Source organism: Bufo bufo, chromosome 4, assembly GCF_905171765.1.
Source record: "Bufo bufo chromosome 4, aBufBuf1.1, whole genome shotgun sequence".
In the NCBI taxonomy this organism is placed as follows: domain Eukaryota; kingdom Metazoa; phylum Chordata; class Amphibia; order Anura; family Bufonidae; genus Bufo; species Bufo bufo.
This window is the reverse complement of record NC_053392.1, coordinates 540,540,781-540,555,001: the sequence shown is the minus strand read 5'-3', so window position 1 is coordinate 540,555,001 and position 14,221 is coordinate 540,540,781. Positions and strand designations below refer to the sequence as shown.

Here is a 14,221-nt window from a genome sequence, read left to right as displayed (position 1 = left end):
ATGGATTGAAATACCGGATCCGTCTCTCCGGTGTTATCCGGGAAAACGGATCCGGTATTAATTTTTTTTGCATTTTTAAAGGTCTGAGCATACGCAGACCGGAAAGCCGGATCAGTTTTTCCGGAAAACTTAATTCCGGATCCTGTACTAATACACTTCAATGTAAATTAATTCCGGATCCGGCAAGTGATCAGTATTTTTGGCCAGAGAGAAAACTGCAGCATGCTGCGGAATTTTCTCCGTCCAAAAAACTTAAGAGGGACTGAACGAATGCATCCTGAACGGAATGCTCTCCATTCAGAATGCATTAGGATAAAACTGATAGTTTGTTTTCCAGTATTGAGCTCCTGTGACTGAACTCAATACCGGAAAACAAAAACGCTAGTGTGAAAGTACCCTAAAGCAGCCCTTGGCAATCTAGTGGGATACAGACACTATGAGGTTTAGTTTTTAGCTACTGTATATGGTTGCAAGACTATACTGTGTAGAATATTGCTATATATGAAATACTGGATACAGCTGCCATAGGACTCGAATGAAGCTTCCACATTTAGAATGATGACCAAGCTAGTGGCACTATGGCCCACCGTTTCCACCGCCTACACTTCCAAATAAATGAGTTGCCTTTTACCTGAATGTTTGGATTTTGACCTTCAACATCAGCCTTGGACAGGTCCGGAAAGTTTGGGAGATCCAAAAGGAATGAGCCTGGTCCATCTCTTTGTAAAGAGGAGTGTCCATTGGTCATAAGATGATGTTTAGGTAGAGACCTACGTGTAGCCTGGTCTTCTAGATATTCTTGTCTTTCACCATTGGAAAATGGAAAGCTGGATTCTGAAGATGATTCACCATTCTGCAGAAGAAATCCCATACAAGTCGATGTTAATAAATTCTCAATGTGGCCTTTGATAAAGTTAGAGAAAACAAACTTTAGTCACATATGCAAATGAGTTTGCAAGCGCTTAACAGGCAATCCCAAGCACAGAAATTTTATCAGCTCTCCTAATTGAACCCTCCACAACATAGCGCCTGATAGCGCCAGCCCTTGGCTACATCATTGTGTGTGTGGCATAGAACGCTAGAGCCAAAGGAGTGGCCTTGTGGAGGGTTCAATGGGGGCGAGACAGAGCAGAACAGACAGAGCTGTGCTTGGGACCATCCACTCAACATTTGCAAGCTCATCCGCATATGGGAATATGGCGCTGTCATTGCATTATTAGTCATAACTGATCGGGGGAATGGTATGAGCAGTCGTAATTAAAACGCAAAGCTTTTATAAAGGAGACGGCATGCATGTAATTTTGAAGTAGTAACACTCGTATGAGCAAAGCTACCCCTTTAAACAGTTGAAAGATAAGTTGGACCAGGAGTCAGGACCCCCCCCACCCCCCGATCTGATATTGATGGTCCATCCTGACGATAGGTCAACATCAACCCACTGCAACATCTTTAAAATGGATTGTACAATTTAAAAGGGCTTTTCCAAGGCTTTATTTTACTGATGACCTATCCTCTGGATCTGATCTGATCAGTGGGGTTCTGACACCCGGGACCCCTGCTGATTAGCTGCTTAAGGAGGCACCGGAGCTCACAGTAGTGCCACCCCCTTCTCTCAGCTCACCAACCCCATTCCCTTCAATGGGGTTGAGCTGCGCCCAGGCCATATGACCGATAAATGTGATGCCACATGGCTCAGGGAAAGCTGTAAGAAAGCTGGGGTGCTACTGCGAGCACCAGTGCCTTCACCGATCAGATACTGATGACCTATCCAGAGGAAGGTCATCAGTAAAAAAAGGGTCAGAAAAACCCTTTAAATTAATACGTTCCGAGTAGCGGCAAGTGTAATAACATAACACAGGCATGCTCAACCTGCGGCCCTCCAGCTGTTGTAAAACTACAACTCCCACAATGCCCTGATGTAGGCTGTTCGGGAATGCTGGGAGTTCGGGCATGCTCGGGCATGCTGGAGAGCCGCAGGTTGAGCATGCCTGACATAACAAATGTAGTCATACTTACCACTATTCTCTCCTGCTTCTTCCAGCACTGTGTCTGGTCCTCCAGCACTAACGTCATCTTCCTGGCCTCAGTGGCAGTCCATACACACCAAGTCACCGTGCAGCCAATGACTGACCTTAGCGGTATACAGGATATAACTGCTGAGGCCGGTGATTGGCTTCAGCAGTGATGTGCATGAAAAGTCATGCTGCAGCCAGGAAAACAGATACATATGAGGAGAAACCAGAGCATGGTGCGGGAGGCTGCAGGGGAGAAGACTGGTAAGTATGACTTATATTGTTATTTTCTCACATTTACTGCTGCTGGGACAACCCCTTTAAGCCTCCTGCATATCACATTTTAGAGACTTGCTCTTCCATACATCATTTTCATAACAAAAGGATGATTGAGGCAGAAGAGAGGGGAAAAGAGTCCCTTACTGTGTTCTGCAATTATCATAATCCATTAACAGTTTTCTACATCTGCAAGGGATGTAGCAAATGGGATTTTTACAAATCTGGTCCTGCTGCAGTAAAATACAAAGGTGTCCTGAATGTGAAAAAGCGTTGTATAATTCACTATAAATACAGCCACACTGTACTTTGTACGTCCCTTGACACTTCGATAGATGGGACACAGAAGAAGAAAGCGGGACAATTACGTCTCTGTGCTGACAAATAAACATATCACGGCATAGACTGTCAGATGGCAATTCCTGCACTTTAAATGAGGAGTTTAAATAACCTTGCCCCAACACACAGGAATGAAAGGAATGTCAGAGGCGGCAGTGTACAGTGCACCCTGCCGAGTGCATTAAAGTGATGTCCACGTTATAGCAGCGGAACTGGGAACAACTCAATCAATTTATACAGCAACCCCCCAGGGGGCAAGCCATAAAATGTGGCACTTAGACAACCGCTCAATCCTCTACCCTGGGTGTTATAATTCACAAATTCCATATTCATGTCAAATTTACGGCATAGCAACAGCTCAAGTGACAATAAGGTGACTACCATCGTGTGTTTAGGTTTCAGTGTATTATGGTGGTCACCTTGCTTGGCTTACAAAATTGTGCATATCACCGGAATATTTGGATGGGTTTGCGATTTTTTTTTAACAATCACTATCACAGAATTACTGAATTCTCTTAAAACATAACTTTTACTAGCATTAAATTTAGAAAATAACCCCATAACAAAAATAAATAACAATTCGGCTTGTGGCAATAGATAATGTGGAAGAGCCTTACTTTATCTTGGATATGATGATCCCAAATATATTAAGCAAAATATTATAACTTACAGTTTTGAAGACCGCTGATTGGCACACCAGATAATAGAGAAGTAAGGTCAGGGCAGGGGTGGAGGGGGGAACTTCACCCTACATTAACCCTCACACTACCCCTGCCTACAAGCAGAGCACCCGCCCCGAAAGGAGCGACCCCACTTCTCGGTGGCTAAGCCGTCAACTGTCACCTGGTTTAGCCCTGTAGGTAAGTAAGGTATAATCCTCCACGGTATATTCGTCCCTCGTCCCGACCCGTTTCCCCAGTCAGTAAAGGCTGGTTCATTAGGGGATCAAAGATGAGGTGAAGATGGCAACTATGATAATTGCATGATGGTCCGGTATTGGTGTCAAGATAAAGTAAAGCACACTGTTAGACTAAAGACCATATCTTAAATAACTCACATCGGGCACCAAAAGGCGAGTCCGCCCTCTTGCTAAGCCAATGAGCGCTGCTGGCTTCCTAATCGCGCCAATTCCGGTATTTGAAACGCACGCCCGCCGTGTGGAACGCACACACGTGCGTCTGAAACCGGAAGTGACGCAAATGTGGTCCCCATGTGATCTTTGATGCGCAGAACACATTACAGTTAGTATGAAGCTATCCAATCTTTAAGAAGGAGCGGAACTAAGTGTGAATAAAAGCTAAGATAGGAATAGAAATATATTGTCTGTTGTGAGCTGTCTGAAAACAAGCTAAACAATACTGACACTCCAAAAATACCTCTACTGGGGCTGAGGCATCATAATCAAGTCACTGGAGGCAAAAGATAATACCACAAGGGACGCCCCATATTGTATGATAAACAGCCTGTAGGAACCAATCCTGGTTTGATACCTGGCAGGAGTGCAGGCCTAACAATAAACATAATGATCCCATATATCGAATTAACATCAAAAATTGCAACTACGGCCTGGTTAAATAAAGCAACTAAATGAAATTTGCTCATTAAGGCCAAATGGATGCACCGTTTTGAGGCGGTATATCCACTGGGCCTCCTTGCAGAGGATTCTGTTGTCCCAATCTCCACCTCTTAGTGACTGTCGTATCACGATATTCAAGGTATTAAAGTCACCATTATGTACTTCTAAGGGTACTTTCACACTAGCGTTTTTCTTTTCCGGCGCTGATCAGTTTTATCCTAATGCATTCTGAATGGAGAGTCCGTCCTTCAGGATGCATCAGGATGTCTTCAGTTCAGTCTTTTTGACTGATCAGGCTTTTCAGAAAAACGTAGCATGCAGTATTTTTACCTCCGGCCAAAAATCCTGAACACTTTGACTGAACACCGGATCCGATCTTTTTCCCATTGACTTGCATTAACGCCGGATCTGGCGCTGTGTGTTCAGTCAAACCGGATCCGGCTTTTGCATGTTAAACCCGAAAAATGTGAAAAAAAAGTTAAAGTCCATAAATGGCGGATCCGTTTTTTCCAATGCATTTTTTCATTGTGATCAAAATCCTGATCAGGATTCAAATATAATCCGTTTTCACACGTTTTTCCGGATCCGGCGGGCAGTTCCGGTGTCGGAACTGAACGCCGGATTAAAACAACGCTAGTGTGAAAGTAGCCTTAGACGTGGCGTGCAATGAGTTTATCTCTCCGATTTCTAACATCGCTCAGGTGTTCGCCTACTCGTTTTCTGAGTTTGCATTTGGTCTTTCCCATATAATTAAGTGGGCATGCACAGGTGCATAAATAAATGACACCCTGTGTGCGACAGTTAGAAAAGTCGCACATCACATACGTTAAACCTGTGCTTGCACTGGAGAAATTTTTGGACTTAAGAATGAAAGGGCAGCAGATACAATCGCTGCCACATTTATAAGTACCCATTGGTTTATTAAGCCATGTTTTTTCACTTGCCGATTTCTGATAATGGCTATGTACAAGCCTATCATTCAGTGACCTACCATGTCTATAAGTTATGGCAGGTGAGGGGGATACAACATCACGCAAATCAGGATCAGTAAGGAGAATGTCTCAATATCTTCTAAAGATATTCCTTACTCTATTCTCATAATCAAATGTTCCAATAACTCTAATGATTCTTTCTGTGTCTTTATATCGTTGTCTCTGAGTAGAGTTAGTTAAGAGGGAATGTCGATCCACTCTGGTGGAATGATGGAACGAGTCCCTAAGTACTTCAGGGGGATATCCTTGTTGTTCAAATCTATGTTGTAAGTCCATGGCTTGTGTATAAAATGACTCAGAGGAGGAGCAGTTCCTTCCAACCCGAAGGTATGGCCCTTAGGAATGCCACGCTTTAAACTCGGAGGGTGATGACTGTCCCATTGTAAAAGGCTATTTGTGGCCGTAGGTTTCCTGTAGATTTTAGTGTGCAATTCCCCTTGATGCTTGGTAATACATACATCCAGGAATGCAATACTGTCTTTATCAATCTCATAGGTAAAATGTAAACCTATTATGTTCACATTTAGTTGGGCCACAAATTCAGAAAAAAAGAGTCCCTGGTACCGTCCCACAAGATAAAAATGACGACAATGTATCTCCCCCAGAATAAAATCCTGGGGGTCCATTGACGGCAAGCCTCATTAAAGACAATAGTGTCCTCCCACCAGCCCAGGAACAAATTACTATAACTGGGGGCACATGGGCTCCCCATAACTGTACCCCTGAGCTGGTGGAAGAACCGTGTCTCAAATATGAAGTAATTATGGGACAGAATGAACTCAAGCGCCTCAATAACGAATGCATTGTGTAAATGGAATTGTGTGCCACGAGTTTTTAAAAAGTGTTTGACCGCCATGATGCCCCATTCGTGCGGAATACTCGTATAGAGAGCTTCTACATCAATAGAGGCCAAGAGTACATTCTCGTCCACATAGATATTTTCAATTTTGAGCAACAAATCTGATGCATCTCTAATATACGACGTAAGAGATGAGACAAAAGGGCGCAAAATTATGTCAAGATAATGCTCATACTATGAGAGATGGATCCTACACCTGACACTATTGGTCAGGATACCCTTTGTGAATTTTAGGAAGGGCATAAAAAGTGGGGATCTGAGGATAGCGTGGTACCAGAAACTTCACCTCATCCTTTGAGAGTTTACCATTTTCAAAGGCCTCACAATCATAGACTTCAATAGATCAGAAAACTGGACCGTAGGGTTAGATACAAGAATGGAATAACATATTCTATAATTTAAAAGACTCATGCACATATTACGATATGTAGGGTGATCCAACAGTACGACATTTCCTCCCTTATCTGAAGATTTGCATACAATAGAGGAACCTGCTTCCAATTTTCTCAATGCATCCATTTCTCCCTTGTCTAAATTATTAAGCCCTCTACTCTTTTTTATTTGTATTTTATTTGCATTTCTGCAGGAGACAGCACTAAGTAGCGCATGTGTACCACCTCCTGTGCTACATGCTAAATGAGGCATTAGTGTACATTTTGATCAAAAGGCATAAGCCCACTCACCATGCCAAGGTTGCCTCTATGAGTGGGTCCTAACCTAACATATGGCGCGGCGCTGCCCGGCGACCACCGACGCTGCGGCGCCATCCCAGCCGGCGGCGGGGCCCATGATAGGGAAGAATGTGCCAAACTAGGGATTACCATGGAGGATCTGGAGGGTGTGCGTACGTCGAGCTCACTCTTAACCGAGAATGAACGAAACCCTGAGCAAGGTCCCTTACGGATCTCAAATTGAAAAGCATTAGGATGCCACCCCCACAAGATACTCCAGACTTAGATCTATTCAGCAAATTAGTAATAGACCAGTTGGAAAAAATACAAGTAAAAAAGAGTAGAGGGCTTAATAATTTAGACAAGGGAGAAATGGATGCATTGAGAAAATTGGAAGCAGATTCCTCTATTGTATGCAAACCTTCAGATAAGGGAGGAAATGTCGTTCTGATGGATCACCCTACATATCGTAATATGTGCCCGAGTCTTTTGAATGATAGAATATATTATTCCATTCTCGTATCTAACCCTACGGTCCAGTTTTCTGATCTATTGGAGTCTATGATTGTGAGGGCATTTGAAAATGGTAAACTCTCAAAGGATGAGGTAAAGTTTATGGTACCACGCTATCCTCAGATCCCCACTTTTTATGCCCTTCCTAAAATTCACAAAGTGTATCCCCCCTTAAAGGACGACCAATAGTGTCAGGTGTAGGATCCATCACTTCATAGTATGAGCACTTATGTTGACAATATTTTGCGCCCTTTTGTCGCATCTCTTCCGTCGTATATTAGAGATACATCAGATTTGTTGCTCAAAATTGAAAATATCTACGTGGACGAGAATGTACTCTTGGCATCTATTGATGTAGAAGCTCTCTATATGAGTATTCCGCACGAATGAGGCATCATGGCGGTCAAACACTTTTTAAAAACTCGAGGCACACAATTCCATTTACACAATGCATTCGTTAATGAGGCGCTTGAGTTCATTCTGTCCCATAATTACTTCATATTTGAGACACGGTTCTTCTTCCAGCTCACGGGTACAGCTATGGGGAGCCCATGTGCCCCCAGTTATGCTAATTTGTTCCTGGACTGGTGGGAGGACACTATTGTCTTCAATGAGGCTTGCCGTCAATGGACCTCCAGGATTTTATTTTGGGGGAGATACATTGCCGACATTTTTATCTTGTGGGACGGTACCAGGGACTCTTTTTCTGTATTTGTGGCCCAACTTAATGGGAGCATAATAGGTTTACCTTTTACTTATGAGATTGATAAAGACAGTATTGCATTCCTGGATGTATGTATTACCAAGCATCAAGGGGAATTGCACACTAAAATCTACAGGAAACCTACGGCCACAAATAGCCTTTTACAATGGGACAGTCATCACCCTCCGAGTTTAAAGCGTGGCATTCCTAAGGGCCATACCTTCGGGTTTGAAGGAACTTCTCCTCCTCTGAGTCATTTTATACACAAGCCAGGGACTTACAACATAGATTTGAACAACGAGGATATCCCCCTGAATTCTCCTTACTGATCCTGATTTGCGTGATGTTCTATCCCCCTCACCTGCCATAACTTATAGACGTGGTAGGTCACTGAAGGATAGGCTTGTAAATAGCCATTATCAGAAACCGGCAAGTGCAAAAACATGGCTTAATAAACCAATGGGTACTTATAAATGTGGCAGCGATTGTATCTGCTGCCCTTTCATTCTTAAGTCCAAAAATTTCTCCAGCGCAAGCACAGGTTTAACGTATGTGATGCGCGACTTTTCCAACTGTCGTACACAGGGTGTCATTTATTTATGCACCTGTGCATGCCCACTTAATTATATGGGAAAGACCAAACGCAAACTCAGAAGACGAGTAGGTGAACACCTGGGTGATGTTAGAAATCGGAGAGATAAACCCATTGCACGCCACGTCTTAGAAGTACATAATGGTGACTTTAATACCTTGAAATTCCAGGTAATTGAGGTGATACGACCGCAAGGAGGCCCAGTGGATATACCACCGCATGGGCGATCCCCGTGCATTGGGGACCGCAAAATGGGGTTCCCAATGCACGGAATGGATGCACAACGTTCGTGTACAAGAGGCCTAATACTGATGATCGACCCTCTGAATAGGTCATCAGTATCTGATCACGGGGTGGGGGGGGGGGGGGGAACCCTGCCGAACATGGCCTACACACAGCTCAGCTGCATAGTAGTGAATGGGGCCGTGCTTGGTGAGCACGGAAAAATCTAAGGTGCTCACAGGAGCGCCGATGCCTTCTCAAACAGCTGATCAGTGGGGGTCCAGGGAGTCAGACCCAGACCAATCAGATACTGATGACTCATCCCGAGGATAGGTCATCAGTATTAAAGTCTTGGAAAACCCTTATAAGTGAGACTCAGTTGTGCTGACAATCCAGAAAAGAGCTTTTAATGGTATATACACACATTGAGGTTCAATCTTGAATTTTTTTCACATATTCCACAAACCGTCAGTATGAATTTGAATATAACCTTCTAAGAATTTAAACTTCTAAATGCTGATAAAGAATATATTATTTTTATAATTTTATAGAGTTGTAGTTTTACAACAGCTGGAGGGCCGCAGGTTGAGCATCCCTGATCTAGAGCTATGATGAGAACAATAGAGCTGTCACTCTTGTCACTCCAGTCCTCCTATTTTAATTAACCTTTACCTTGCCGATAAATCCTTCCAGAACTTACCGTATTTTTCGCCGTATAAGACACACTTTGCGTCTTATACGGCGAATGCTGCTGATTTTGCCGAGTTTTCAATGATACACCCGCCGCGATGCCGTGCGGCGGGTGTATCAGCTGTGAGGGAGGAGGGGCTGGGGGCCGGCATCTGCTTTTATAATGACAGCGGGGCCTGTGCAGTGACTGTATTCTACTACACGGGCCCCGCTCACTGTATATTATTGTATCTCTAATAGTAAATTGTTATGCATATAATCGCATAATGAGCGCTGTGTATTACTTACAACTACAAGCGCTCGGTAGGTAGCAGAGAGGAGGGAGGAGGCAGGCCGGGAGGACGGGCGCTGGCAGCGTGAGTCATACGTCACGCGCCTGCGCCGCCTACTTTATGAATGAAGCAGGCGCGTGACGTATGACTCACGCTGCCAGCGCCCGTCCTCCCGGCCTGCCTCCTCCCTCCTCTCTGCTACCTACCGAGCGGCGAGCGCTTGTACTGTAGTTGTAAGTAATACACAGCACTCATTATGCGATTATATGCATAACAATTTACTATTAGAGATACAATAATATACAGTGAGCGGGGCCCGTGTAGTAGAATACAGTCACTGCACGGGCCCCGCTGTCATTATAAAAGCAGATGCCAGCCCCCTTCCCGTGTATTGAGGGTCATTCACTACAGGGACACTTAGGGAGGGGATCTGTGGATGACACATAGCATAAGATGCTATATATGTGTCATCCACAGATCCCCCCCATAACTGTCATACACAGATCCCCCATAAGTGTCCCCCACAGATCCCCCATAAGTGTCCCCCACAGATCCCCCATAAGTGTCACCCACAGATCCCCCATAACAGTGCCATCCACAGACCACAATTAGTTCAAAACCCAACAAAAGCACACCTTTTGGTTCAAAATATTTTTTTTCTTATTTTCCTCCTCAAAAACCTAGGTGCGTCTTATGTGCCGGTGCGTCTTATAGGGCGAAAAATACTACTTTATCTGAGAGTGCCTCTACATAGGATACAGTATTGATGAAATAAAAAAGGCACAAATTGTGGAAAAAATTATAATCTATGATTATTGAATTTAAAAAAAATATACTAGCTTCTAATAGAAGTGTTCCTTTAAATCCACTCTCCTGGGGCTTCAGACAAAAAAAATGAAAAACAATAAAAATAAACAAAATACACAGCAAGAGGCTGGCTTTTTTTTATGCATTTTTCCCTAAATTGCTGAAAATAGCTGATCTGCAGCTTCCACAAATTTGAGATTAATGACCTATCTGGAGGACAGGACATCAGTACTTAAAAGGTGGACAATCCCCTTAAGATAAGAATGTTTGATTGGCTTTTGGATCGTGGGAGATCAGCACAGTGAAGGCAATCCTAAGGAAAAACCATTGTGACAATGTAAATCTTAACCCCTTAGGGACCCATGACGTATCGGTACGGCATGGTTCCCGAGTCCTTAAGGACCCATGACGTACCGGTACGTCATGTTTTGTTCCGATCACCGCCGCCTGGCGGGCGGTGATCGTAACAAGGTGCCTGCTCAAATCATTGAGCAGGCACCTCGGCTAAATGCGCGCGGGGGGGGTCCCGTGTCGGCGATCGCCGCAAACCGCAGGTCAATTCAGACCTGCGGTTTGCGGCTTTTACCTGGTGGTCGGCGGTGCCATCGGGTCCCCATGCGGCTGTAGGGGGGACTCGATGGCATGGAAGGCATTGCGCTGCCTTCCGATGAAGAGCCTGTGAGATCTAGCCCCCTGGATCTCACAGGCCGGAAGCTGTATGAGTAATACACACTGTATTACTCATACAGCCAATGCATTCCAATACAGAAGTATTGGAATGCATTGTAAAGGATTAGACCCCCAAAAGTTCAAGTCCCAAAGTGGGACATAAAATAAAATGAGAAAAAAAGTTGGAAAAATAAAGTTTTCCTCCCCAAAAATTAAAAGTTTCAAGTAAAAATAAACAAAAACGTAATTTTCCCCAAATAAAGTTAAAAAAATTGGTAAATAAAGTATACATATTAGGTATCGCCGCGCCCGTATCGACCGGCTCTATAAACCTATCACATGACCTAACCCTTCAGATGAACACCGTAAAAAATAAAAAATAAAAACTGTGCTAAATAGACCATTTTTTGTCACCTTACATCACAAAAAGTACAACAGCAAGCGATCAAAAAGGCGTTTGCCCACCAAAATAGTACCAATCTAACCGTCACCTCATCCCGCAAAAAATGAGCCCCTACCTGAGACAATCGCCCAAAAAATAAAAAAACTATGGCTCAGAATATGGAGACACTAAAACATCATTTTTTTTGTTTTAAAAAAGCTGTTATTGTGTAAAACTTACATAAATAAAAAAAAGTATACATATTAGGTATCGCCGCGTCTGTATCGACAGGCTCTATAAAAATATCACATGACCTAACCCCTCAGATGAACACCGTAAAAAAATTTAAATAAAAACTGTGCTAAATAAACCATTTTTGGTCACCTTACATCACAAAAAGTGTAATAGCAAGCGATCAAAAAGTCACACGCACCCCAAAATAGTGCCAATAAAACCGTCATCTCATCCCGCAAAAATCATACCCTACCAAAGGTAATCACCCAAAAACAGAAAAAATTATGGCTCTCAGACTATGGAAACACTAAAACATGTTTGTTTTTTTCTTCAAAAAAGAAATCATTGTGTAAAACTTACATAAATAAAAAAAAGTATACATATTAGGTATCGCCGCATCCGTGAGAACCTAGTCTATAAAAATATAACATGATCGAACCTGTCAGATGAATGTTGTAAATAACAAAAAATAAAAACGGTGCCAAAACAGCTATTTCTTTTTATCTTGCCTCACAAAAAGTGTAAAATAGAGCAACCAAAAATCATATGTACCCTAAACTAGTACTAACAATACTGCCACCCTATCCTGTAGTTTATAAAATGGGGGCACTTTTTTGGAGTTTCTACTCTAGGGGCGCATCAGGGGGGCTTCAAATGGGACATGGTGTAAAAAAAAAAAACAGTCCAGCAAAATTTGCTTTCCAAAAACCGTATGGCATTCCTTTCTTTCTGCGCCCTGCCGTGTGCCCGTACAGCGGTTTACGACAACATATGGGGTGTTTCTGTAAACTACAGAATCAGGGCCATAAATATTGAGTTTGGTTTGGCTATTAACCCTTGCTTTGTAACTGGAAAAAAATTATTAAAATGGAAAATCTGCCAAAAAAGTGAAATTTTGACATTGTATCTCTATTTTCCATTAATTGTTGTGCAACACCTAAAGGGTTAACAAAGTTTGTAAAATCAGTTTTGAATACCTTGAGGGGTGTAGTTTATAGAATGGGGTCATTTTTGGGTGGTTTCTATTATGTAAGCCTCGCAAAGTGACTTCAGACCTGAACTGGTCCCTAAAAATTGGGTTTTTGAAAATTTCTCAAAAATTTCAAGATTTGCTTCTAAACTTCTAAGCCTTGTAACATCCCCAAAAAATAAAATATCATCCCCAAAATGATCCAAACATGAAGTAGACATATGGGGAATGTAAAGTAATAACTATTTTTGGAGGTATTACTATGTATTATAGAAGTAGTGAAATTGAAACTTGGAAATTGGCAATTTCTTACAAATTTTTGGTAAATTTGGTATTTTTTTTATAAATAAAAATGAATTATTTTTACTTCATTTTACCAGTGTCATGAAGTACAATATGTGACAAAAAAACAATCTCAGAATGGGCTGGATAAGTCAAAGCGTTTTAAAGTTATCAGCACTTAAAGTGACACTGGTCAGATTTGCAAAAAATGGCCAAGTCCAGAAGGTGAAATAGGGCCGAGTCCTTAAGGGGTTAAGGGTGATGCAGGTGCTCAAGTGAAAACTGCAGTACCTTCACAATGCTGATTGGCTGGAATTCAGACTGCCGCCAAACACTGATCGAAAGGAAAGGACAAATATTACAGTTTTTGACCCTTTTAAGAAGGGATCTGACCACCAGGTTGTAGACGATTTTCGATCAGAAGAACTGTGACTGCAGCTCTGAACTTCAGTATCGGATCAGTGCAAAATGTACAGTACTTTTATAAAGTTACTCAGCTTTTTATGTATATTATACATGGAGATTACATTTTTAAATTTCAAGTTTCATTTGTATACGATTAGCATTCACTTTCAGGTTAATTTGGAAAAGTTGAGATTTATTTTTCTAAATTGATGTGAGTAGGTGAATTAAATGGAAAGTGACCAGGCATGGACACATACTTCTATTCTTCCAGCAAGAAGATATTTGAGAAACTCTTTACCTTATATTTAACATAAAGCTAGAATTTCTTTTAATCCCCAAGGATATTAAAGTCTTCCTATATTAGAAGCTTGTTTAGTTTTGATAATTTAATATATGTAACACTCTTTAAGCCTTTAACAACCAAACTCTTTTTGGGAGTATCGAATGATGCACATTTTCCTGATCGGATTTCCTTAAAATCTAAGTTAGTGGTTCAGGATTTCGTTATTGACCATGTTCCTGTATTTCGGCCTATACATTCCAGCAGCTTTCCATCCACACCCTCCTCACAATTATCACCAGGAAGCATTATAGTACCGCCAGATAGGAACAGTGCCGATCTCAGACACTGGTCCCAAGTAAGTAATGGATAGGCCCCTGAGGAAAAAGTCTATAGGGCTTCACTTCAACAGTCAAAGCGACTTTCTACAAAGTGTTTCAAGTAGTTCCAAATGTCCAAGTTTTTTGTACAAAGC

The 14,221-nt window shown here is 42.3% G+C and overlaps 1 protein-coding gene across 1 annotated transcript in view; it reads right to left on the bottom strand.

The window, feature by feature from the left end:
• Positions 1-14,221, bottom strand: part of ISM1 (isthmin 1) — a 96,371-nt gene that overhangs the window by 45,920 nt on the left and 36,230 nt on the right. Inside the window, exon 2 of the mRNA XM_040429969.1 lies at positions 632-853. Coding sequence (XP_040285903.1) covers positions 632-853 — 222 coding nt within the window. The remainder of the gene's footprint in view (positions 1-631; positions 854-14,221) is intronic.